Here is a 25,608-nt window from a genome sequence, read left to right on the forward strand (position 1 = left end):
AGGCCCTTAGTTGTTAGGGCAAGCGGCCTGGACGTGGCCGGGTTGCTGGCACTTGTAGCAAATCTTCTCGCCGCCGGATGACTCCTTGGGGCAGTCACGAGAGAAATGACCGTTCTCACCGCAGTTGTAGCATTTGCTGCCGTTGACGCACTCGCCTGCAACCGAGTGTTAGAAATCAAAGATAGCTTTGAAGGAGAAGGATACTTACGAGACATGTGGCCGTAGCCGCCGCAAGAGTAGCAGGTCTTGCCACCGCCAGCGCCGCCGCCGCCGCCGTAGCCGCCGCCGCCGCTATAGCCGCCGCCGCCGCCGCCGTAACCACCGCCACCAGCGCCGAAGGAATCGGGGCAGTTACGGGCAATGTGGCCAATCTTGCCGCACTGGAAGGGGTTAGTACAGCCCATAGTTGGAGAAACGAGTATGCATGATCATCGCCTTACCTTGTAGCACTCCGTGGCACCGCCGCTCTGGCCACCCTGGCCACCTGAGCCGGCGTTGGTGGGGCAGTCACGGCTAATGTGCCCGGTCTGGCCGCATCGGTAGCAGGACTTGGCACTGCTGTCCTTCGGACCTTCAGGGCAGTCACGGCTGATGTGACCCTCGTTGCCGCAGTTGTAGCTGCAATGAGCCACGTTAGTCAACGCCCCAACGGGAAGAGGGATATGAGCAAAAGACTCACCACTTGGCAGCGCCACGAGTAGGGCAGTCGCGAGCCTTAGCAAATGGTCAAGTCAGTACGAGCACCTAAGATTATGTCAGGTAATGCAAGGCATCCTCCATACCTGATGCGTAGTCTGGCCGCCTACAGCAATGTTCAAAATCAGCATACCGACAATCTCATGGTGGGAGACAAAAATGGGACTAGGAGGCGAAAAGTCGCCCAGTAAGAAAATTTCGATAAGTACAACCAAGCGATGCTGCTGCTGTCTGGGGGGGATTGAAATGGCATTGCGACGAAGCCATGGCGTTCATTCGCAATGAATCAACAGCTCAGCAGTGAGGCAGCATACGGTGCCTCGGAATCGCTGTGATGAGAAAACATATGTTTGCAGCGCGAACAGCCATACACTGGGCGGTGCGGGCTCACGCGCGGACGTTGTGGGAATGCGCAGACAAACTCAAATGAGAAGAGAACAGGAACAGGAACAGGGAAGGATGAGGCAGCAGGCTGAACATGGGAAAGTGTTGGACTTACAGTTGAAGCAGGCACGTCCGCCTTGGGGAGCACCGAAATCCATCTTGGTGAAGAATTGAGTTGAGATGGCTGAGTAGGTGGTTTGGTTGTTGTTGACAAGAAGTGAACTTGATGAAGAAAAGTCAGTCGAGGTTGCGCCAGTAGTAGTATGGTGTGTCTTGGAGGGGCAATATGTTTGCGCTCTGCGCTTGGCAGTTGCAGGATACCTCTGGCGCTGACCAAGAAAAGGGAAAGGGCATTACAAGGGAAGTGCAAGGGTTTGGGTTTTTTCTGTTACCCAATGCTGCAACGAACCTTTAACCGTCGACCGTTGGAAAGTGAGAGCTTTTCAAACGGTTGAGTTAATGTCTGGGTGGTGAAGACGGGAGCAAGTGTGGGAAGGATTGATGAGCGGCGAATGAATGGTGGGGGGCAACAACAGCAGAGAAGCAGCAGCAGCAAATACTACAAGGTATTCAATATTATCTGTACCTGCTTGCTTGCTTGCTTGCCTGTTGCTTGCTTGCTTTGGCTGCTCTATCGGATCGGGCTCAGAGGTGGGGTTAAGAGGGGCAAACCATCAAAACTCAGGCCCGCCATCCAAGGAAGAAAGAGGCAAACGACACACGATGGATGAATGGATGGATGGGCCACAGCAGCCAGCATCGCGACAAACAGACAAAACTCACCTGATGACTTCTTGGGTTGGGGATCGGGTTATATAGGTCTTGACGGGTCGAAGATGTCAAGATCTGGGGAAGAGCGTGTCGAGAATTATGGGAGTCTCGGAGCGGAGGGGAAAATTCTGTGTACGACGGACGGACGGACGGACTATTCTTCCAGGGAGAGAAAAGTCGATGCGCGCGCAAAAAGATATTTGTGAATTGGGTTTGGAGGGGACGGGGAAGGGCGGTATAGACCTTGAAAAGCTCGACGATTATTTTTTTATTATTCTGCCGATTTCACTTTTCCCATGTGCTTGGGCAATTGGGGTCAGAGCGTGGTGTGGATTGTGGGCATTGCATTTTGGAAAGTCCAGTCCACCAGACGTCCAGGCCAGGCCAGGTCTAGTTCCGCTCTCGACTTCTGCAATACCGGCTGACCTTGTCTCGTCTTCTGCCTGTTGGTTGGTCGAGGGCCTAATAAGGTAGGGACGGCCTAGCGCAGAGTCGCTGTTGCTGGGTCTTGGCTTCCCTGCAAGTACTACGTCGTAGTTTCGAATTTTGAGGGGGAGAAACGGATCAGATCCAAGAATGTAAGGAGGGAGTGGGACGTGCGCTAATCGAGGTGAAAGCAGCAGGTGGTGGCACCCCAGGGCTACATGCATACCACCTGAGTATTACGTTGTGCAAGCCGCGTGAGCCCAGCCGAGTTTTCGCTGCTTCCGCCAACTTGCCGTTTTGGGGAAAACAGGGATCCTGGCGGCTCTACTCCAAAAGGGCCAGCCAGCCCCAGCTTGAAAATTTCAAAGGGGGCATGGAGATTGGGTCGTATAACAGCTGCGGATTGCATACAACTTTAGATTTATCGGGTAGAGATTGGTTACATACTTACCTGATAACAACAATAGATCAATAGATTCTTCTCGGTGAACATACCTACATGTACCTATAAATATAGTATGCTTAACTCTAATAACCTCTCAAGTGCTCTGTGCCATCCTTGATCTGCCACCCAAGACCCAATAATCGACCCCTCGGAGCTAGACTTCGGAGCTCAGCCCGGAACTCGATCCGAGACTTGGCCGGGCTGCCAGAAAGCCTTATGTAGAACACCTGGCATCGTTGGCAGTGTGTACGTATTTCCAGCCATCAAGATCTTCTAGCTGGCTAAGAAGTTCTAGGTTCGATAGAAATGGCAGTCAGTGGGGGGCTAGTCCTGGCTGCAGCAACTCCATCTTTGAGTCAACAGAATAGTCGTGACGATATGTTTAGAGCCATGAATATAATCTCCGAGGCATGATCTGCAACAATAAAAATCCGTTCGCCGGTGTACTTTCTACGTCGTAAGATATAGATGCTTCAAATGGTCTTCAGGTCAAAAGTCCAGACGCCGGCTTATCATCTTTATTAGTACAAGGTAATGAAATAGCACTTCCAGAACACGCATATTGGCTTGGGGTATTACAGGTAGGGTGTTTAGAGAACGCCTATCATCAATAAATCTGGGGAGCCGTGACTCGCGTTGGAACCGAATATCCGTGCAGTTATCTCTCCAGATATTGTAACCTAAGTACACATTTCAGCATTGTTTCGTTCTGTATCATGAGTACACTACCTTATACCTATCACAGGCCCGACCTTACTTATCATTAGAGTATTTGAGATCTCTAACTTTAAAGGATGCTCATGGCATTGGCATCTCACATACCTGTTTAATACCAGAAAACCGACCGTGATGCTGTACGTAGTCGTACTGTCGTACACAAGCAGGCAGCAAGATTTGAAGTATGGGAGCGAGTAGGTTAGGTTAAGTACTTTCCATTTAGTGTAAGTGGTAAAAGGTGGGTCAATTTCGGTGTCGCGTACCCGTCCTAACAACGCGTCAATCCAACGTCAACTTCCTCAGCTGCCTTCGTCACTCACTTTTGGAGATGGTATCGACAACAACAAAACTAACGTATTGTTGCTCGTGGCCTAATTGCGATCTGGCTTGGCGCCTTATTCTGTGAAAGGCTCCCCAGCGCTGTAGATACGATGGAGAGCTGGTTTGAAGACACTGGCAAACCTGCGCTGTTCCAAGCCTTCACCCAGGTCTGCAGCCGTATCGAAAGAGACTTCAATAATTGTGAGTGTGGTGTTAACTCAACACAACCTGAACACTGTGGATGGCAACGTACTAATGCGCCTTGTCACATCCAGCCGTCGAAGCTGAGAACCACAAGAAGGCCGAGCTTGATGCTGAGTTGCAGTCTCTGCGGGTTAGGGCGGCCAATGTTGATCGACTGGAGCAACAGAACAAGGCGCTCAAGGAAGAGCTTGCGCAGCTGAAGAGATCCTTCAAACAACACCATCTAGATGCCCCAGGCCAAGAAAATACAAGTCCCAGCAAATCGCGAATCTCTCGACCTCCCAGCGGGAATACCCGAGTTCCTCTAACACCTGTTTCTGTAAACGTCCGGAAGTCTATTAAGGATGACCATGCGGATGTTACGCGTCTTAGCCACAATGAGCTGGTTATGGACTACGGCATACTAGATGGGAAGTATAAAAAACTACGCAGCCAGACTGCGGATTTGGTCCAGGCCAACGAGAAGCTTCAGTCGGAATTGCGAGAGCGTACAAACACAACACAGAGTTGGAAGGAATATGCTACAAAGCAGAAGGATTACGCCGAAAAGCGGAAGGGATTAATAAAGCGGCTGAAGGAGGAATTGGCTGTCGCGACTAATAACGCCGCTCTGGACTCCTCCTTTACCTCGGACACGAATCCCAATTCTCCAAATCCTCAAGTTTCCGACGTTGCTGAAGCTCTGGGGGCCCTTCGCACGAGACACTCTCCATCAAGTGAACCACAGGTCCAACGCGACGAGAATGCCTTGCTCCAATTCGACAAATCTCCCATTGGACTGAATGGAGAAGTTGACACCGCCGACCATGGTGGCGACCAATCAGTGGAGGAGCCGGTGTTGCCTCCAATGCCCGTCACGCGTGACTGCAAAGCCTCAGATACCTCAGTCAAAAACGAGCTTTCATCAGATACCCCCGTTGTAGTGTCCGAACGCCCTGTTCGCAAGGCAAGATATGAGGATAAGTCGTCCATCAAAGGTTCTGCTCTCACGAGGGTGAAGACTGAGGAAGGGTCTGATCCTGCCGTCGTGGATGACCAACGCCATTTTATGCCACATGAGAGCATTGACTTTGATGATGGCGAAGATTCCTCTTCTACTCCAAGGAAGAATCGAAACTCGCATCAGATCACGACAGCAACACGTTCGGCCCGAGACCATACACCGGGAGATAATCTGCAGGACACTACAGAATTTTCGCACGATCCTTCATCAAATTCGAGCCCACCTGCTACCGAACATGCATCTATGAGTGCCCATGTTCAGAGGCGGGCAGGGCCTCTCTCAGACAAACCTGTAATCTCTGCTCCTGACGTTGGGAATTCGACTATCCATGGAGGCATAGCAAGCCTTGCTGAGGATGAGGATGAGGATCGAGACAACGCCACCGAAAGACCGGGGCAGACCTTTCGTAGTACTGGGCGCCTGAATTCATTACTGAAAACAACTTCACCGGAGAAACAGGCCATCCGCCCCCTGCGCGGTGTTCTACCTGAGAAGCCACGACAGAAAAAGATTGCAATCCCTTTTCCTTCGACACGGACACCTCCCTTTAGAAAAGAAGGCTGGAACAATGTGAGCAAAGCGTTGATGGTGTCTGAAACACCTTCGAACAAGAACTTGAAGCGGACTTCTACAGCAATCCAACCGACGCCGAAGGCACCAGGTACCGGTGAGAGATCGAAGCGTCGCCGCAAAGACTCGTTGCGACTGCGAGATCGTCCGCAATGGAGCCTCAGGTTGGAGGACTTCAAGATCAACCCCAAACACAACGATGGTCTCGACTACGCTTTCAGCGAGGTTGTACGAAATAAGGAGGACCGCCTTTGCTTGCTAGGATGCGTGAAGAAAGAGTGCTGTGCACCTGGTTTCCGCAATCAAGCTCGGGGCGAGAGACTTGAGACGGGGGCTATTGCATTCCAGTCACTTCTTGAGAATTGGCTAGGCGACGAAGCGTGGAGGCTTTCGACCATGGGCGAAGACGAAAAAGAGGCTCTGTGGCTGAAAGCAAAAACACAACAAGTTGCCAATGAGTATGGGAAAGCGCATCGCCATCGCGTTCAGCGTGCCAGCACGCCCCCTGGTTATTTCAATGTCGATTTTCCTAGTACACAACAGTTGGACGAAGATAATCAGCTGACAGCGGCGATGCAGAGGGAAAGGGTTGAAGAGCGTTATCGAGAGGCGATGAAGCCTAATCAAACAGGACGTTGGCTGTTTCGAGACGAGTGAATGCTGGACGTCTTGGGCCTGTTTGTCTAGTCATGTTTGCCCCTGTACGACGTACAGATAAAAAGTAGAAAGATAACTCACATCCTTTGTTAAAAACTCTTTTCGGGTCGTCTTATCTGGTTCTCCCGCAAGCATGGTAAAGTAAGATGATATATTTTGTGTAAGTTGCGATCCAGCTAGCCGCACGTACAGCATACTTATGCAGAGAAGATTCCTTGCAGATGGGAAATCCAGACCATCAAGGATATAAGAAAGAGAGTTCTGGAATTCTCTGCACGTTATTTCGGGTTTATTTCTGGCACAACGAGTCGACTTGGCTGGGTTGATCCAAGGAGGTCTGTACTACCTGTAGGGAATTTATGTATGTCTGTGCCTGATAGGATGGATGTTTCGGGAACTGGAACTGTGCTACATGTACGTATCTGAGCTGCCCTCAAGGCGGACCGTAGATGTCGGGTCGACTTGATTGGAGGTACGGGATAGCTTGTTTCCACTTGTACCCCGACCTGCCAGGACCTTGATTGATCGACTTAAGCTGACCCGACTGCCCGACGGGCTTCCATGGTACTGTAACTCTCGATGTTTTTTCAACGTCGTTCAGATCGCCGCTGCCGTCAGTCTGCCTAATACCTAGCCCAGTTGTGAGAAGTTACTTGCTACCTTTTTCCTACCACTTTTTCAAAACGACAATTTTCTTGTCAAGGGTCTTTACCAACCCCGAGATCCATCTGCATACCTGTAATGTACTTCTGGTGTACCATCTGAGCTACTGTTGGTTTCTCAGTTGGTTCCGGAAGTGGATCGGAGCTGCTTACTTATAGGGAAAAAAAGATTAAAAAAAAATAAACGTGACGCACAGCCCTTTTGCTCTCTGGGGCCCTGGCACCAGCACCGGGCTTTGGCGGGCCAGGGAAGCTTCTCTTTGCGGCCATTGCTTCGCAACCAACGACAAAGACATTTCTGGGCTTGGAAACCACCGCACACCACTTGAACCCTATTTCCAACACCAACGGCGTTGTGCTCTACCTCTTCACCACCCTCGTGCGACGCCATCTTCGGCTCTTGGTGAACTCATTGCCCTCAAAAGCAAACACGCGACGGTCATCTTTCTCTAGGAAGCGCAGCAGAAGCAGTGGGCACCTAGCCACTGCTTCTATCGACCCCAAGCCGGCAAGATGAACGGTAGTCATCTGCCGGCTGGGCAGCCTATGCCTGGAGGTGTTGGCGGAGGACCAGGAGGACGAGGCCCGGTTGAGATGGGACATGTGCCTACCACAGGCAATGTTCCGCGACGCCGCCCGCCCCAGCACTTTCCTGCTCACCAGCACCAGCCTTCTCACCAGCCTCCGTTCTATCACCAGCAACATCATACCGGCGCCTCCCACATGTACTACAGCTCTCCGATGAATCCGTACGCCACGAGCTATTACCCGCAGCAAATGCCTCATTACTACCAGAACAGCGCCATGCCCGCTGCGCCATACCTGCCGCATCACTCGGCCTACCCGGCGCGGTCCCCTCCGGCTATGCATCAGCAGTATCCTCCCATCGTGTCCTCGAGTATGCAACATCACCCGCCGCCTCAGGCCTATTCGCGGCCACCCCCGCAACAACCATCTCCCGCAATCTCGACGCAGCCTATCTACGCCGCAGCCCTACCTCCGCCGCCCGCGCCGATCTCTCAGGCACCCTCATCAACCCACTCGCCTCAAGTTGTAGCTCAACCGCCATTGACTCCTTCCACACCTCACACACAAGTATCGACGCCACCGCCGCCGCCGCCGCCGCCTCAGCCTGAGGTGGAGGTTGGGAAAGCACCTTTCAGAGCTCCTGTAAGTTGACAGCCTGCGATACCCGCCCTGGTTGTGCAGTATTCGTCTTTTTACACATACTTACTATTCTAATAGTTGCCATGGTTGTCCCGGCCCGATCTCCCATTCCCTACGCGAGCGGCAAGATCGAGAAGGAGGCGGAAAATATTGACGACGGACGCGAGCAATGTCAGGCTTCCTACCAATCACCAAGGCGGCAACGAGACGCTAATTGAGCCGACGGGTTCCGAGACGGTTACGGACCCCCCGATCCCGGAGACCCCTACTCAACGAAGCACCACAACCGCGATATCCTCCACTGCGTCGGTAGAGTCTGCGGGTAGGTCTGAGGTTCCTGCGACACAGGACCTGCCCTCAGAAGCAGCACAGCCAACCTCTACCACTGCACCTTCATCTACACAGGCCGCTCAAGCGCCCGCAGCGCCTGGTGTAGCCCCCGCCAAGGTGGCTAAGCCCGTACCACGAGCGGCAGCTCCAGCGGTGCCGGTATTGCCCAAAGCTGCCAAGCCAGTCACAAAAGAGTCTAAGGACACCTCTAGCAACGACCAGCCAGCCGCAGATAAAACACACACAGCAAGCCAGCAGCCTACTGTGGAAACGCCTGTTGCGCCATCAACAGATGCCGTGGTAGAGGAGTCTCAACCGGCTGAAGCGCTTGCGCCAATGAAGCCGAAGCTGTGGACTGGGTTGTTTGCGAATGCAAGCCCTGTCGCGGCGGCCAACCCGGGGCCCCAGGCTGTCACAGAGCCGGCAGCTAGCGGAGCAGCCGAAGACGGAGAGGCCAACGGGAATAGTGTTGCAGTTGCGGGCACTTTCACCAAAACAAATGCGAGCTCTCTGGCTGAAGCTCTAGCACTATTCCGCGTTGGCAAGGGCCAAAAGGTGGCTTTCCTCGAGCCCAGAGGTCTGATCAACACTGGCAACATGTGTTATATGAATTCCGTAAGTTATGCTCTGCCATTGCAGGACCCTCGGATCTGACCCTGTTCACAGGTTCTTCAAGTGCTTATTTTCTGCACCCCCTTTTACGACTTTCTGGACCAGGTCGGCAAGAAAGCAGCACATAGTTTCAAGAGTGAAACGCCCCTGGTTGATGCCATGTGAGTAAATGTTAGACAATTCTGATGTCGCGTTCTGACGGTTTGCAGGATTATGTTCATGCGGGAGTTCAAGGTAATTGATTCTGCGGCCTCCGTGGACCAGTTGCGCATGCGATTGAAGAGTGAAGAGTTGGAGCAATATGGAGAACCTTTCACGCCGGAATTCGTGTACGATGCTATTAGAAAGCTTCCACGATTCGCGAGCATGCGAGTAAGTCCGCCTTCTTAACCCGGCTGGTATGCAACGCTTACAATATCACTCTAGCGCGGACACCAGCAGGATGCCGAAGAGTTTCTTGGTTTCCTCCTGGAATCTCTCCAAGAGGAATGCAAGGAGGTTATGAAGAAGTTCCCAGTCCCCGCCCCTGCAACAGCTGCCGCCGCTGGCTCCTCAGCGGTTACGGCGACAGATGTGTCATCACCCACTGGCACTGCAGATTCGAGTGACTGGCTGGAGATTGGCCCAAAGCAACGGGCAGCCATCACACGTTCTTCGGGCCACCAGGTTTCTTCGTCTCCGATTACTAAAATCTTTGGTGGCGAGCTGCGTTCAGAACTGAAAGTTCCCGGTCTTAAGGATTCGGTGAATCTTGAGCCCTACCAGCCACTGCAGCTAGATATTGGGTCCCCTCAAGTACGGAACATTGTTGACGCGCTGAAAAACCTTTCGCGGTCGGAAACTCTGCATGGAGACTTCGGCTCGCCAAGGGGACCGGATGTCCCAATTACTAAGCAGGTTTTCATCGAATCTCTGCCGCCAGTATTGATTCTGCACTTGAAACGGTTCCAATTTGATGCCCAAGGCACCGGCACCGTGAAAATATGGAAGAAGGTTGGCTATCCACTCGATCTAGAACTTCCAAAGGAGGTCTTCACGCGGCAAAAGAGGAATGCAATGTTGGCCGAAGGAACAGGGCTCCCCAAATACCGACTTATTGCAGCTGTATACCACCATGGAAAGAATGCTAGCGGTGGCCACTACACCGTCGACGTGAGGCGCCAGGACGGCCGAGAGTGGATTCGTATCGACGATACTATTCTCCGCCGCGTGAGAAGCGAAGACGTTGCCGAGGGTGGCCACGAGGAGGATGCGGCCAAGGAAGCTTTGCGATCCGATCACAAGCGTGACACAACTTCTGGCGCCTCTTGTAACAGATTTGAGGGTATCGGTGACGATGAGGTCGGGGATGATGAAGGCTGGAACAAGGTCACCACTCCAGCAAGCGGCGCAAAGAAAATGGAGCAGCGTGGTGAACGGCAGCGGGACCGCAGCAGCGGCAGCACCGGCCGCTCCACCACCCAAGGGGAAGCAAGTACGCGACAGCATCAAGGACAAGGTTGCGTATCTGCTCTTCTATCAACGAATCTAAGAAAGCCATGTCGATGGTGTAAAACTGGTGGAAACCAAAGGTCAAACTTCGGATGCTAGGAACAGGGCGCGCATGCGCGTCCCTGCTAGTTTCAAGCATATTTACGACATTTTACGATGTATTCAAGTGGAATGCTTTGCATTGAGCATTCAGCCGCATTGGCAACAGAAAAATGGTTCAGGGATCCTACAGCTTTGCGAGAGGAGGGCATATTCTCGGATACACGGGCGTGGGGTCAGGGAAAATATGTCGCGCACAAAGTCGCTTTTCGAGGGGGGCCAGCATGGGAACGGTGTTTCTTTTGCAGGTTCTTGGCGTTAAGTGGTGGTGCTCCTGCTGGGCCAAATGGACGAGAACTCGTATGACATGCCACGACCTCCGTTGTAAATTTAGAAAAGTCATTCACGAACCTAATAGACACTATTTCTCCCGCGCCTTGCTAAATCACCATCAAGTGCCTTAACCTGATGTGCCGAGTTGAGTAATCGAAATTCACGTATCGCAGTAGATCATGACCAAAGGCCTTTCGCCGTCATGATGAGAAATCTGAGCTCATACAACAAAAGGGGGCTCATTCCCTCGGTGTTGGGAGGTAAGGAGATCCCAGGTCTCGTGTTACTCTACAGGTCGGGCCTGGTTCACGGCCCTTGTCCATCCCAGGGTGCAACGAATTCGGCCGTCAGCAGCGGATAGTCGACTCCCCGAGCAGGCCGGGGAAACGGGGTGAACTCAAGTCCCTTGCGCGTCGCCCATTGCTCGGTGACCCGGGCGAAGTCCCTCCGAAAGCCGTGGTGGAGGGAGTAGTAGATGGTCCCCTGGTTGAAGGGCAAAGACGTATTCCCAGGGCGGTGCGGGTTGAGGATGGCTTGCCGTTTGGATCAGGGGTAAAACGGAAGATGGAAAGACGGAAGGAAATGCAGAAAAGGGTACATATATGTGCGGTGTGAAGGCGACCGAGGGCAGTGGCCGGGACGATAAAGATGAAAAGAAAAGGGGAAAGTGATAAGGAGAAGATGGAAGCATTCGAGAAGGCACACAGAGGGTCGTCGTGCAGTGATATTGGGTAGTCAGTCCATGGTGGTGAACTGCTCGGAGCTGAAATCGCAGGCGCTGTGAGTAGGGCAACGGCTAGCTGTACTTGGCCAAGCCATGACGCGGGATCGGCGACGCGATCAATTAGATTCATTAGGTGCACTTGATTTGATGCCTACTTCCCTTGCCTATCTCCATCTATAAGGCGAGGACTATGAATAGAGTGATGGGAAACTGAGACTGTCACGGCAAGCTAGACGCTCATTCGCCCTCAGTCGCCTGCTGGTGCATGGACTAAGCAAGTCTCAATCGCACCATGCGATTTCAAGTTTATTGGTGGATGTTTCCAGAGATGGGTATAGTTGGTTCTTTCTTACTGTTCGGAGTAGACTTCACTTACTCAGGGTAGGCTGGTGTTGTTGCCTTGACTTGGAGGCACCACGTGGGCAGCGCGTGAGGGAACAGCGGCGCAGCGGTTTCATGGCTGATGTTGGATGATTCACTACTCACCGCGAATCCTTCGATAGAGCTCGTCTACACCGGCCTACACCGAGAAACGTCCACGGACCGTGTACCTTATTGCCCCAATGGGAACATTTGGCCGAACCGACTGATCGGATCTACACGAGACGACCCATCTTCCCCGTCCCCCTTTCATGGCCAGTGTTCACCGACTCCGTGGGACGATACTTGTTCAACCCTCTGTGCATTGCCATGTTGTATCCGCCCACATCCCCTTCAAAAAAGATTAAGGCCGCATACCCGGAACACGGGGATACGTCTCCAGACAGGTCTAGAAGGATTCTAGAAATAACAGATATCATGACGGTCGAATGTTTGAGAGCTGTCGCTAGGCCTGTGGTCGCGTGAGCCGGAAATCCCGGTGGTATTCTGCCAAGTAAGTATCGAGAAGCGGCTCTTGGTCCGTGGACTCGGTGGAACTCAATTTTGATGAGGCCAAGCCCGCGACCTGATTCAGCGAGTCCAAAAATGGCCAAGACGAAATTGCCCGAATTGAGCGCGGCTGGCATGTTTTGGGAAGGAAAATCCGAAATTCTCTCATAAACAAGTTCGTGGAGAGGCCATGAGCAGAAACTACGTCAGGCATAGACTTTGACCAACTCAATCTGGAACCAAGCAAGACGATCCAGCTGCTGTTCTCCAGGCTTTATGGAGGCTTATGGGGGCATCTTACTCTCTCCGCGTCGGGGGTGGGTAATTATCGGGGTCGCATCTTACTGTTGGTGCTCCAGATAAAACAAAAAGGGCCGTTTACACAGCCGGGGGAATCGCAATCTACCTAGCATCGCTCGCAAGCATCACAAACATCGCAAGCATCGGCAACCATGCGACTCCGACAACCAGACACAGGCTGACAGCCTGACAACCCGACATCCTGACAAGCTCGACCACGTTCGGCAAACATGGCAAACATGGCAAACATGGCAGCATGGCTCCCCGTCATGCGCACCACAGCTTGAGACGGCAGAGCGGACGGCCTGCTTGGAATTTCTTGTCTAGCTGGCCTTGGCGGGAACCACCCCAAGCAACCGGCCCCAGAATGCTCCATTCTTCTGTTAGTGACGCCGACCAAAGGGGCCCCAAGTTCTGCCCAAGGAGCCTCAACCAAGAAATCGCGAAGTCTATGGGGCATCGGAGGGTCAGGCCAACTTGCCCTGGCTACCCAGCTTTCAACCAGCGTGCCAGCTTCCCACCCAGCTGGTCCATTTCCCCAAGCCTGGGGCAACGTCACTCCAGGTCTTGGATATCCCCATCTCCAGTCGAGAAGGCCCGAATCGAAGCAGTACATAACCAGTTCGATATGGCGCTTTTGGTCAAGATCATCATGGGCTTTCACCTCTGTCCTCATGCCTACATACCTCGCTTCTCTCTTCTCTGCTCCTCCCGATCTCTTCTTAAACCCGAGTCTCTCCCCGGCCAAGTCTTCCGTGCTTTCACTGCTCCTTAATATCTCAAAAACTGCTTCTGCCCTGGCCAGAGAACCAATGAGACCGGTCTGAGTGCGGCAACATGCTTGGTAAGAAGTGCGTGACAAGACTACCATGTTGTGTTATACCCTCGCCTCAGCACTGTTACTGACTATTTTGCAGATCTATCCGCGTCAATGGCGCCGACTGTGGTGTCGAGGCTATCTTCCTGGGGGCTGTGACCTCCCTGGGAGGTTTCCTCTTCGGCTACGACACTGGTCAAATCTCGGGCATGCTGTTGTTCACAGACTTCATCAACCGCTTCGGCCAACGGCAGCCTGACGGCACCATGGGCTGGGTCCCCATCATCCAATCGCTCCTGGTTTCTCTGATGAGCATAGGAACTCTGATCGGTGCCCTGTCTGGTGCATAGTAAGTCGTCCCAGCGGTATACCCACACGAGGTTGCACTTGATGCTAATAACAATACAGCACGGCCGACTGGTGGGGACGCAGAAGAAGCTTGAGCTTCGGCGTGTGCATCTACATCATCGGCAACATCATCCAGATCACAGCTATGGACAGCTGGGTCCACATGATGATGGGTCGCTTCGTTGGCGGTCTGGGCGTTGGCAACCTCTCCATCGGTGTCCCCATGTTCCAGTCGGAATGCTCCCCTAAAGAGATTCGTGGAGCTGTCGTCGCGTCCTACCAGTTGATGATCACCATCGGTATCCTGATTTCCAACATCATCAACTATGGTGTACGCAACATCGAAGAATCTGAAGCTTCATGGCGCATCGTCATCGGTCTAGGTATCCTCTTCTCCATTCCCCTCGGCTTGGGCGTCTTGCTCGTCCCAGAATCGCCGCGCTGGCTTGCTAGCCGGAATGATTGGGACGGTGCCCGTATCGCCATGGCTAGGCTTCGCGGCGTCAAAGACGATCCCAACAACCGGTTTGTAGAAGAAGACTTAAAGGAGATGTACGACGTCATAGAGAAAGAGTCTCGGACAGGTAAAGGAACCTGGGGAGAATGCTTCACGGGGTCCTCCGGTCTCCCCAAGATTCTTTACCGTACCGTGCTGGGATTCCTCATCCAGTTCCTTCAGCAATGGACAGGTAAGCATCTACCCCCAGCGAGGAAGTCGGATCTGAACGAAAAGCTAACGTGTGATGTTTCAAGGCGTCAACTACTTCTTCTATTATGGTGCCACCATCTTTAAGAGTGCGGGTATTGCCGACCCCATTCAGACGCAGCTCATTCTGGGCGCTGTGAACGTGGTCATGACCTTCTATGGTTTGTACGTTGTCGAGAGGTACGGCCGCCGCTGGCCTCTTTTCCTCGGCGCACTCTGGCAAGCGGCATGGCTATTGATCTTCGCCGCTATCGGTACCGCTTTGCCCCCGGAGGCAAACAAGGTTTCTGGTATTGTCATGATTGTCTCGGCTTGCATGTACATCGCTTCCTTTGCAGGAACTTGGGGACCTATGGCCTGGGTTGTCATTGGCGAGAGTTTCCCCGTCCGAACACGAGCCAAGCAAGCTTCTTTCGCGACGGCTGGAAATTGGCTCGGAAACTGTAAGCATTACCCCCTCCCCTGACGATGAAAAAGACGTTCAGAACCACCTCCTTTTTTGGATTTAAGGAATCATAGCTAACCAAAACGACCTTCAGTCATGATCTCCTTCCTGACCCCTCTGGCCACGAGCGGCATCTCGTACGCCTATGGCTTCGTCTTCGTCGGCACCAACATCGCCGCAGCCCTGCTCGTCTGGTTCTTCCTGTTCGAGTCGCGGGCGCTGAGCCTGGAGCACGTCGACCTCATGTACAGCACGGAGAACCTGAAGCCGTGGGCGTCGCACAAGTGGGTGCCGCCCGGATACGTCACGCGCTCGCAGCGCGACGAGTCCGACACCCCGGAGAAGGGCAGCGATCCCGCCACGGACCACATCGACCGTGTCTCGGACGACAACAAGACGGCCGACACGAGAATCGATACCGTATAGTAGCTGTAGTAGAAGACGAAAGTGATGGAGCATGTGTCGCTGACCACGGACCCTGACTCAGTCAAGCTGGGCTGGGCTGCACAAAACAAGTCCGTATTGGGGCGGCCAGATGTTCATGTACAAAACACACCTCAGTTCACATACATTAGGTATTTAAGAATATTACATACATTCAAATCAACCGCCCGAGGCACACTAAAGTTTATATGCGTAGTCCGCTGTCGAGTCGTCTAAGTGACTGGTTTTCGTCTTGGGTGCTGTATGCCCCTTTTAACGTGGCAAAATGGTAACGTGGCATATCTCTGTCTCAAGACGATATGTAAGTATTGTAGCCGAACGTGTTGGTCCTTGCCTCGTTATTTGGATCATGCAGTATTTGATGCGGGTGCCTGCAGAGTTGCATTGGCCCTGGTGATAGAGCAGTGGGTGAGTTCGTTATTCATGACAGAGGTGCCAAGCAGTGTTGAAACGATCGTTACGCGGTGGTATGTTGTACGATTCATATTCAGGAGGTTTTGAGAGAACCGGAAATACAGGAGTATGAAGTACAAAACCCTTGGTGGCATATACTCGTGTACAATATTGACCAGCTATTTTCCAATCGCCCTTTTGAGGCTTTGAGGTTTATAAACATTACGTACTGACATGTGAGGTCTGTTTAGGCTGTCCCTACGGCAACCCAATATTAAAAAGATGCACTCTGCAGATTGTCCATAAAGTTGGGATCCTTGAAAGGCACATTCGCATCGCCAAAGTCGGTGTTCTGGAGCGCGTCGCGCGCCGCATCCGTCAGGCTCTCCCAGGCAATCAGGGGCTGCTCCCCGCCCTTGGCGTCGGTGGTGCCGAGCTGGTGGTTCACGGGCCAGACGCTGAAGTAGCGGATCTTGGGGCGGGTGCCGTCCAGGGGCAAGTCGTCGGTGATGGTGGTCCAGTCCCCGTGGCCCGAGGTCGACAGGCCCAGGACCTGGGGGTCGCTGGAGGTGTTGGGGTTGTCGATCCAGACCACGATGCCCTCCCAGTCGTGCCGGTGGCCTAGGCCCGTCGAGGGGAGTCCTTGGGCATGTACCTGGAAAGTGATGATGGTTAAAATTTAGGACATGATGCAAGCATGGCTTTGGTGGGGAGGTAGACGCATAAAGAGAGTGGAAACTAGGTGTATCACGATGTGTACTTACCACGAGTACATGATGCCGTAGCGGGAACTGAACTCGGCCCCGCGGGCGTAGAGCTTGTCCGGGGCTGCTATCGCACTGCGAGCTGGACGAACCGGACGGGTTGAGGCCGCCACTAAATATACCATTTGTTAGAAACACAGCTGTGCCAACTTCTTCGTTGGGTGGCAATATGTTTTTGCCAAACATACCCAGTATTGCCAGAAGCGTCAACAGCAGGATAAGGCTGACAGCCATTCTCCACCGATAGCCAAGGTTTGAATTTCAGATCTGAAAGCCAGAGGTCAACATTCGTATCTGCTGCTACATCTATCCGGGTATGCAGGCAACGACATGTCCGCACTACACGAGAAAGGGTGTGAGCAAAGACGAGGATCGTACTGCACACGATCGTTAGTGACTTTGATATCATAACCTGACGGATAGGGCTGTCAGAAGAGAAGGCATTTGTTTACCAGGCATCGCCAATGGCACCACTGGGAACGGTCTCGGGGAAGCCCACGACAGCATCGTGGCCGATAACACCGCGGGCTTCAATGACGGGGGCCGCGCGGGCGCCGACGGCGGCGGCCGTGAGGTAAACCGATAGGCTGGAGAAACGCATCTTTTTGGAGACGATTAACCTGCAGGCCAGGTGAGAATGATCAAGTCTTGAAGCAGCCGCTGGGCATGAGGGTTGTCATACATATTTATGTCCACGGGGGCTTTGCAATCTCCATTATCGATAACTAACCCTAACAACTTCCCAGCGATCTCTCTCGGTGCTCGGCTAAGGGACGATCATATCGGAACTCTCAGATGGTCACATCGTAATGTCATCGGGGATTGGCTGTGCTCCACAAACCCCATCATGCAGGGGTTTCCATACAGCCCAAACAACCAAGAGCGGATGGTGGGAATGAATGAAGAAGGAGCGAAATCGCCCGGCAAAACAACCGAGAATAAACGGCAAGTCAGTCAGCCATTCATTCAAGCGTCGACAGGCCAGCATGTTGCTGTGCTCTTTCTCTTACGATCCACGGTGCCAATTGATGATGGCCAGATGGGTGGAACAGCAGAAGACGAGATGTTCAGAGGATGATTTTTGAGGTCCGCCAAGTCATTGTATCATGGCTATGTCCTTAATGTACGGGAGTATGCACGCATCGATATGGTCTCGGCAGTGACGTACGTTGCTTCGGCAGTCAGCAGCGCGGGCAGACTACATGAAACTGCCATGACAGTTTAAGGTATTGTAATCTCCCCCCGGTACCCTAGCATGTTATGGCTGCCAGTTGTGTATTGCTGCCGTCGAGCCGTGTTGTTACTCACCTGTCACCTTGCGGGAGTGCCACCAACAAAGGACCCGCCTCCGATGGGTTCCAATACGACGTATCAATCTTGCGAAAACGGGCGCATAATCCAGGTCAGGTCATCATTCCCCACGAACTGCTGGGCTTGTATGTACGGAGTATTTGTCCACTAATTAGATGAGGCGCACGCCCTACTACAACTGACCCGCCTGGATCAGCTCCATCCCTACCTTGCGCCAAGTGTCGTCCTCGACCGAGCTGGTGATATTGGCATCATACACAAAGTTCTGCGCATGCCCCAGCCCTCCTGTCGTTCGAGAGTAGACAGGCCACTCCGGCACCTTCTTACCGCCGCCGCCCAACGTCCGCGCCGCATTTTCGCGACCAGCCCACCGGTTCGGGTCGCCGCTATTGACGAACGCGATCCAGTCGCCGGCCACGAGCCGCGCGAGGTCCCGGAACTCGTCGCCGAGGCCCTCGAACGGCGGCCTGTGGTTGGGCGCGTAGCCCACGCCCTCGACGTTGAGCATGGCGAAGGCGACCTCGGCACGCCGGCACCGCGTTGAACCGGTAGCAGTAAGCGGGCGCGGCCGGCCGCTCGTCGTTCCGGGCGGCCCAGGCTGCGCAGGTCGCGCGGCGGTTCGAGATCATGCTGTCGCCACGCGCCGGAACTGCGACCCGTACGGGTAGGCCGGCGGGACGTAGTCGGGGGCCAGGTTGGGGAGGCAGTCGTCGGGCGAGCGCGCCGGGTAGGCATCGAGCAGCTTCCGCGCATACGCGTCGCTCATAACCGCCGAGGGGGGGACAGCAGGAACTCTCGGAACTGCTCCGTCGTGTTGATGCCCTTGGGCGCGAAGGCGGTGCCCTCGGCCGTGTTATCCCCCGCGATGATCGGGATCCGGAGGTACGAACCGTCCAGGTACTGCTGGTGGGAGCTGCGGGCGATCAAGTCACCGTCGACCAGCGGGCCCCAGGTCCGCAGCGTCGCGCTGCTGTTGACGACGGCGTTGAGCTTCTCGAACGGCAGCGCGCGCAGGCACCGCAATGAAGAACCCACCGCGGAGCCGTCCCCCTGACAGCCGGCGCTCTGGCCCCAGATCGTCACCTTGGCCGGGTCGCCGCCGAACGCGGCGATGTTGTCGCGGATCCATTCCAGGGACATGCGCTGGTCTCGCAGGCCGAAGTTGGAGTCTCCGCCATCGGCGACTTCCCTCGAGGCCAAGAACCCCCAGGCGCTGAGGCGGTAGTTCATGGTGACGCCGATGATGGGCTGGCCCAGCTCGGCCGACCGGTCGGCGATGAACGAGATATTGTTCCGGAGGTCGGCGGCACTGCCCTGGATGAACCCGCCGCCGTAGGTCCATACCAACACCGGCAGGGGCTCTGCGGGGGACGCTCGCGCAGGCCGGACCACGTTCAAGTAGAGACAGTCCTATTCCATCGAGGAAATGGGGGTTCATTGTAAGTCCGCTGCCGGACACGGAAAATATGCGAGAGAACTTGCTTCGCTCAGCGCATAACCCCATTGTGCAGGCTAGAGGGATTGGTTGCATACTGTCAGGCCCCAACAACTCCGGAGTCTTCAGGGGCTCGCCTCACTTACGCCATAACCGACACACGCTGGGGGCAGTTTCTGAGCCGCACGCTCGCCGTCCCAGGATTCATTAATCGGCTGCGGGTTGCGAAACCTCAGATCCCCAATTCGAAGCTGTGAGAAGGGCACGCCTAGGAAGAAGTCTTGGTCGTAGCCTGGAGAGTATACACCAACCAGCGTGCTGTTTTTTATCGTAACCCGAGGTACATCGTCGTCGTTGCCCGCCTTGCTCACCAACGGCGAGGCTGCAGCTGCTGCGACAAGTAAGGTCTGTACTGCTAGAGATGCCAACATGATTCCACAGAGACGAGTGAGTTGCGCGTTGTGAGAATATTACTGCGAGGTGGATTTCGCCTGAGAGAGTGCACGCGAGCAGGTTTATGCAGCACAACACAGAATTCCACCTCCTGTATCGCCCACGACTTTTCGGCTCGATAGTCTCCCGGAGTTCGACAACCAACTACTGCAACCTCATGACACTATGGTTGCGGGGATGTTGTATACACCCAATCCCTCCACAGAGGTTCATATGCTGTTATACACCTTTATAAGAGACACCGCAATTACTACCAACTACTATCAGCCATTCCGTCGAAAGCTAGTCATCCCGTGCCTTCGATCCAACCCTGAAAATTCAAACCAGGTAGGTGATTATCATGAAAGGCTTTACTCTGCTAGTACTGTAAATGCACCCGACTTGGACCGCTCCCCTTCGCATCGAAGTACAAGAGCCTCGAAATTCGTTTCATGGGTTTACGGGGTGGGCATGGTCTCTAATAGAGCTGACCTATCGGTTGATCTTGAAGTCGCTGTCTTATGTGGTTGTACATCCCGGTTAAAGTACCGTAGCATCACTCGACTCAGGTTTTGGTATACTTCTCGTTGCTCGCCTTCCGCAGCTCGAATTGTCCGCCCCAGGTTTTTGTTGTGGGGTAGGTAGAGAGGGAGAGCGGCCTCCGGGGTTGGGCTGTTAGATCGCTCGGCCAAGAATGCTACCATATTCACTCTGAACCCGGAAAGCTCTCGTCAGGCATGTTTTCGTAACTTATCGGATGAGAACTCAAAATAGTACAGTATTTAGGTTTGGAAACTTTGAGCTAGTTGAAACAATGTGCGGGTGGCAGCAAGGAAAAGGACTATGATTCTATAGCTAATTATAGACACGGGAACAGATGTTATGAAACAAAGAAATGCCAGGGTAGCCCAGTCAGCCATGGAGAAGCACGCGATTAGTGAGCGTTGCGGGATTTCTGGAGCCGGAAGAAACCAAAGCCAATGATCCAGACCATGACCTCAACCATTGCCAGAAATGGGGCGAAGATGGCTCCGCGAATGACGACAAAGCCGCTCACAATACAGAAGATGATGGGGATGATCATGTAGGGCTTGTACGGTCTGTGCAGATCGGGCTCGCGGAAACGGAGGATGATGGCGCCGAGTACCGTCAAGAAGAACCAGGAGTTGTCGCCCAGACCGGCAAAGGTGAGAAGATCCCGGAAGTTACCAAAAAGAATGTACAGAGACGTGAGGATCGTGGACAAGATGGTGGCGTTCAGAGGCGCGTCCGACGAGCCTGGGTCCACCGTTTCTTTGGGCCGAAGTCCAACGGACCCGAGCATAGAAAAGCAGCGAGGGAACCAACCCTTCCTCGATGCAGCCACGGTCATTCTTCCAGAAACGAATGCGTTACCAAGCAGGGATCCAGCTACAACAAGGCATATCAAAACAGCGGCAACGGTCCCAGCCGCTGGGCCAAGCAGTCGACCGATGGCAGTCTATTTAATTCAAGATTAGTACTTCCTCACTCGACCCGCCAACACACAAGGGAACTTACCACTGCGACGCTATCTGTAGAAGATACAACGCTCCAGGGAAGCAGAATATAGTAGGCTGCATTAGCCGCAATGAAGCAACCGATGATGGTCGGAATCGCTGTGTTGATTGCGAGAGGCAGCTGGCGAGCGGGCGACGACAGCTCGGCAGATACGTAGATGGCCTTTTCCCATCCACAATACGCCCATAGAGCACCGTATAATGCTGCGGAGAAATGGCCGAGGATCTCCCAGGACGATAGGTCATCCCAAGGGACTGTGCTACCATCAGGGGCCACGGTGGTTCGGTAGGCGAACCACGACTTGGAGTACCAATCTCCACCGCCGACATCCCTATCCTTGTCAGCCAAGTGGATAGCGACGACAGCGATGCCAGCACCGACGACGCATGCTATGGCGACGAATTTGGTGAATACGAAGAAGTTGTTCAGTCGTGTGCTGGCTTTGGTGCTGATGGAGTTGGCCACGTTTATAACGACCAAGATCGAGATGGAGAGCAGCTTGTGCCCCAGCGTGTCAGCTTGGTCCGTGACGCCGGCGGCAGAGAAGATGCTCTCGACGAAGACGATGCTCAGAATAGCAAGCGTCGCCGGCATGCCGGCGACAATCCACGTCCAACCAGCCAGGAAGCCATAAACCTCGCCGAACATGTACTGAAGGTAAGGCTGCACGCCTCCTTCGCCTGGGATGGCCGTGCCCAGCTCGGCCATGGTCATGGCGCCTGTCCAGCTGCAGGGGAGTGTTAGCGACGATTGGGCGAAGCGGCCAGGGGGGATTGCACTCACGCCAAGACACCGGCAGCGATCCATGCGAGCAGAGCAACGGCGGGCGAGGGCGAATTGGTATCAATAACACCGGGCGAGGTGAAGACGCCGCTTCCAATCACGATACTGACAACAATGGCAAAAGCCTCCTTGGCGCCAAGGTTGGGGGCGAAGGCGCCCCGCGTGGCTTTGGGGTCGGCAGGGAGTCCCCTCTCGCTGCTGCTGGCGTTGTTGTCATGGACGTGCTCGCGCGGGCCTGCGAGCAGCGGCTGCATGACGTCGGCCCGAGCATCTCTAGAGTGCGGCATCATTGGCTGTGGGCGAATGAGGCTAAGAGAAACAAGAAGAAGCAATGACTGGTGTTTACTCGAGGTGCATGGGACACGAGTCAACCATATACATATTTATATCCAGGGGCGAGAGATCACAGACTGCCGAGAAAGAGGTGTGAGTTGGAGGTCGCTACGATGGGTCCACGCAAGACGCAAGTGGGGACCTCCACCGGGTTATCCATTCCCTCCGTCGTTACATCCAAACCACCTCTTCTTTCTTTATTCACCACAACCGGCTCTGGACTTCTCCTCATCAGTCTATCAAACCCTCAATCGTCATGACATACGTACACGCGGGACCATCTGCAGTCAATGCGATCTTTTTACCTTTGACGGTGTGCTGGAGATTCGCGCAGAATCAGGCAAGGTATACCGTATACACTGACCGAAGGGGAAAGGGAAGTGCCATAGTGCATCCGTACCCCTAATTCTAGTGCAAGATCCACTACACCCGCTAGGCAGGTTCCAGGTCTTCCAGGCCTTGACTCTGCATGGCGTCATTGAAGAAACGCGTCTACCATCTCCATTATCTTATCATAGTCTCAATCTTATCTATACCGTACAACCGCCTCACTCAACCCATCGCGACAGACTATATCTTCATGTCGAACTCTGATAAGGGAGAAGGGCGGGTGAAGCGCCTCGTCCGCGGCATCCGGTTACGCGGAGCCGGGGAGATATCAGATATCTACTAACCAAACCTACTCAAGACCCAAAGTCTATCTCAAGTTAGGTAGACTATATCGCAAGGGATCATCCGGATCAACCTCTACTCCAGGATTTCTATGCCACTTTGGCAGACCCTTTCCTGACGCAAACAGAGAGTCGAGAGCCTCCAATCATGGCAGTGTTCTCCTATGTGGCATGTCGTCCCCGAAGCTTGCTGTCGGCAAGCTACAGTGTCCATGTCAATGGCCTCTAGGTAGGTCATCGCTTTCCCTTGGAGACGCGACCAAGGTTGTTCTTGGTTTGTCTCGTCCCGCAACATATGCCTTGTCCACCAACACAGCCTGCTGCGAGCGAGTGCAAAGATTGCGTACTGCACATACTTGGTCAGCTGCAGACAATGCAACGACGAGCATTGCAGAGCTACCTAGGTCCATAGGATAGTAAGTACCTACCTATCCAGTGCTGGATTGAGAACAAGAAATCCCAGCAGCTCTGCCAGGTGGAATGGCCATGCTCGAGCTTCGAGCGAGGACCGTGTCTCTTCTACCACCCAAGCGACGAGGAACGACTGCATCAGAGAAGGCGTGATCTCATTAGTCGTAATATACACCTCCTCGAAGTCCTGTCTTCGCCTCCTGCGCTACAGTCAGTTGCGGCTACTTCGGAAGGAGACTGCCTCGTGCGCTTACATGCCAGCTTGGTGATCTCAAATGTATTGTGCAGACGGAAGCAGACGCATACTGGTGCGATTGTCACCCAGCCCCCGTACGAACCCATCAGTGATGCCATCGGAAAGCCAGAGATATCCTGAGCCAATGATGGCGCCTTTCCCTGCCAGAGAAGCATCATCATAACCATCAGATCATCTCATGATTCGGCGCATTGGTCGTGAGATTTCACAATCGTTCCTGATGGAGATCAAGATCCATGAGCCGCACAATCCGGTCAAGATTTGAACCTCACGCGTACTTCAGTCAAAGCTCTCAGCTGTACGGCGGCATCAGCCATGGTGGGAAACTTGACGTGACTTTGAAGGCTAATATTTGTAGCATCGAAGGTCACCTTGCCACATGGGAATGAAAAGAAAACGGGCAAACATACGGAGGATGGTCGGTTTCCTCAAGATGCTTACTGAGAGCGCGAAGCAGCAGAAGCAGCAGCAGGGCAGGCAGTTGGTTCGTGCTCGTGCTCGCGCTGAAGAGCGTCCCGGGGGAAAGACCAAGGCCACACTCTACGCAAGAAGCGATGAGAGAAGCCTCGTGCTGAGAGGCGTAGCCTTGGCATTCTGGATATGTTCAGGGGAGCCGCTCGCGTATCTGGTAATGGCCAGCCCCAATACTTGGCTGCACAGGGTTCTGACTCCAGAAGCAGCCAGTCAGATGCTGTTATGATCACATACATGTTCGGTAATTTGCTGTCAGTTGGGGCCTCCCGCTAGTCTTGACACGCAACCTCTGCTGATCGCCGAAGAAAAAAAAAGTGAGAAGTGACATGTGGTTCGTAGTTGGCTGCCGACCTCCTGGACCTTGTATCTGCCCTCCTCCCCCCCCTTTCCCCCCTACTCTTAGGTACACCTTTGGGAAGGGAGCCGCACTACTTTTCCGAATGCATCAGATAACAGGCAGGACAGGATCAATGCCATCAAGCGAACCGGTGTGGAGTCCCTGTGATGACATCTGACATCTGGTTGTAATCCGCACTTGGCCAACCGGCGTTGGTTCCGGATCATATCATGGCGCGCCGGGCCGGGGCCCTTCGAAAGACCATTAGAAAAAGAGAATGTCTAGAACTCGTACGATTTGTCGAGTCATTCCCAAATCTCCAGGGTTTTCTTAGCTCTGCGACGGCTTCTCTTTCTTTTCTTCTTCTTCAGTTTCGTCATCCTTTTTTTTCTCTGTGGTTATCAAATACTCCGTCACAGCCTTCTAGGGCACCCCACGCAGCCCCATTTCGATAGTTGGCATTCTAGCGTTCTGATAATAAAAAGAGCTATGTTATAGTATACATGTAGGTACATTGTACTATCAGCCCCCTCCCTTGGCGTGATTCTGCAGCCAAGTCTGAGTGCCGGTCTGGCAGTTTGTTTTTTTGTCGCTACGGAGATTCGAACTAGCAATGTCAGCTGAATTGACGGTGTCCCGCAATCCGTTTCTCTCTCCATGGCCCTCCCCTAGTTTCAAAGCTAAGGGTTACACATTTTTATCCTTTCTAGTTACAGTCTTAGGTGGATGACGCTTAGTACTTGTGTACATACTGACCTACTACGTAGTGGTAGATATCGCGGGTCTATGCTTCCTTCCGGCCAAGATGTCCGTCATCCTTTAGCCGGATCCGGGGTCGGTCGCGATAGTAGAACGATTCATGATGGTCTTCCTTACTGGAACTCAACGCTATTTCTTAGGGCTAGCCAAGGACACGACGCCCCAAAAGACATTTCCTAACGAGAAGCAAGAGGGGGAGGAAGGAAGATAACGTAGGGAATTTAAATT

At 53.5% G+C, this 25,608-nt stretch overlaps 10 protein-coding genes across 10 annotated transcripts; 3 read left to right on the top strand and 7 right to left on the bottom strand.

Annotated features, from left to right (window-relative positions):
• Positions 1-6: 6 nt before the first annotated feature.
• On the bottom strand, positions 7-1,238 carry PG994_011083 (uncharacterized protein; the record flags this gene model as incomplete). The annotated part of the gene is made up of 6 exons (XM_066862492.1): positions 7-155; positions 209-380; positions 441-618; positions 680-714; positions 783-802; positions 1,196-1,238. 6 exons carry the CDS (start codon positions 1,236-1,238, stop codon positions 7-9), a joined length of 597 nt encoding a protein of 198 aa, XP_066711602.1.
• A 2,632-nt stretch (positions 1,239-3,870) lies between these two features.
• Positions 3,871-6,194, top strand: PG994_011084 (uncharacterized protein; the record flags this gene model as incomplete). Its single annotated transcript, XM_066862493.1, has 2 exons — positions 3,871-3,961; positions 4,036-6,194. 2 exons carry the CDS (start codon positions 3,871-3,873, stop codon positions 6,192-6,194), a joined length of 2,250 nt encoding a protein of 749 aa, XP_066711603.1.
• A 1,175-nt stretch (positions 6,195-7,369) lies between these two features.
• Positions 7,370-10,555, top strand: PG994_011085 (uncharacterized protein; the record flags this gene model as incomplete). Its single annotated transcript, XM_066862494.1, has 5 exons — positions 7,370-8,026; positions 8,102-8,968; positions 9,020-9,126; positions 9,175-9,337; positions 9,392-10,555. 5 exons carry the CDS (start codon positions 7,370-7,372, stop codon positions 10,553-10,555), a joined length of 2,958 nt encoding a protein of 985 aa, XP_066711604.1.
• Positions 10,556-12,828: 2,273 nt separating this feature from the next.
• Positions 12,829-13,593, bottom strand: PG994_011086 (uncharacterized protein; the record flags this gene model as incomplete). The annotated part of the gene is made up of 1 exon (XM_066862495.1): positions 12,829-13,593. The coding sequence occupies one exon, from the start codon at positions 13,591-13,593 to the stop codon at positions 12,829-12,831; it is 765 nt and encodes a 254-aa protein (XP_066711605.1).
• A 47-nt stretch (positions 13,594-13,640) lies between these two features.
• PG994_011087 (general substrate transporter) lies at positions 13,641-15,464 on the top strand (the record flags this gene model as incomplete). Its single annotated transcript, XM_066862496.1, has 4 exons — positions 13,641-13,888; positions 13,948-14,576; positions 14,641-15,036; positions 15,133-15,464. Coding segments are annotated over 4 exons (1,605 nt in total), but the record flags the coding sequence as incomplete, so codon positions are not given.
• A 685-nt stretch (positions 15,465-16,149) lies between these two features.
• PG994_011088 (25 kDa protein elicitor) lies at positions 16,150-17,240 on the bottom strand (the record flags this gene model as incomplete). Its single annotated transcript, XM_066862497.1, has 4 exons — positions 16,150-16,530; positions 16,640-16,751; positions 16,828-17,016; positions 17,092-17,240. 4 exons carry the CDS (start codon positions 17,238-17,240, stop codon positions 16,150-16,152), a joined length of 831 nt encoding a protein of 276 aa, XP_066711607.1.
• An 882-nt stretch (positions 17,241-18,122) lies between these two features.
• PG994_011089 (uncharacterized protein) lies at positions 18,123-18,458 on the bottom strand (the record flags this gene model as incomplete). Its single annotated transcript, XM_066862498.1, has 1 exon — positions 18,123-18,458. The coding sequence occupies one exon, from the start codon at positions 18,456-18,458 to the stop codon at positions 18,123-18,125; it is 336 nt and encodes a 111-aa protein (XP_066711608.1).
• Positions 18,459-18,575: 117 nt separating this feature from the next.
• On the bottom strand, positions 18,576-19,816 carry PG994_011090 (carboxylesterase family protein; the record flags this gene model as incomplete). The annotated part of the gene is made up of 3 exons (XM_066862499.1): positions 18,576-18,711; positions 18,744-19,360; positions 19,532-19,816. 3 exons carry the CDS (start codon positions 19,814-19,816, stop codon positions 18,576-18,578), a joined length of 1,038 nt encoding a protein of 345 aa, XP_066711609.1.
• A 935-nt stretch (positions 19,817-20,751) lies between these two features.
• Positions 20,752-22,393, bottom strand: PG994_011091 (uncharacterized protein; the record flags this gene model as incomplete). The annotated part of the gene is made up of 3 exons (XM_066862500.1): positions 20,752-21,297; positions 21,357-22,083; positions 22,140-22,393. The coding sequence occupies 3 exons, from the start codon at positions 22,391-22,393 to the stop codon at positions 20,752-20,754; spliced, it is 1,527 nt and encodes a 508-aa protein (XP_066711610.1).
• Positions 22,394-23,712: 1,319 nt separating this feature from the next.
• On the bottom strand, positions 23,713-24,403 carry PG994_011092 (uncharacterized protein; the record flags this gene model as incomplete). Its single annotated transcript, XM_066862501.1, has 4 exons — positions 23,713-23,759; positions 23,809-23,950; positions 24,089-24,155; positions 24,252-24,403. 4 exons carry the CDS (start codon positions 24,401-24,403, stop codon positions 23,713-23,715), a joined length of 408 nt encoding a protein of 135 aa, XP_066711611.1.
• Between the last annotated feature and the right edge of the window lie 1,205 nt (positions 24,404-25,608).

This window comes from Apiospora phragmitis (assembly GCF_038363925.1).
Source record: "Apiospora phragmitis strain CBS 135458 chromosome Unknown utg000010l:1.0-9815664.0:1.0-9183399.0, whole genome shotgun sequence".
NCBI classification, from domain to species: Eukaryota; Fungi; Ascomycota; class Sordariomycetes; order Amphisphaeriales; family Apiosporaceae; genus Apiospora; species Apiospora phragmitis.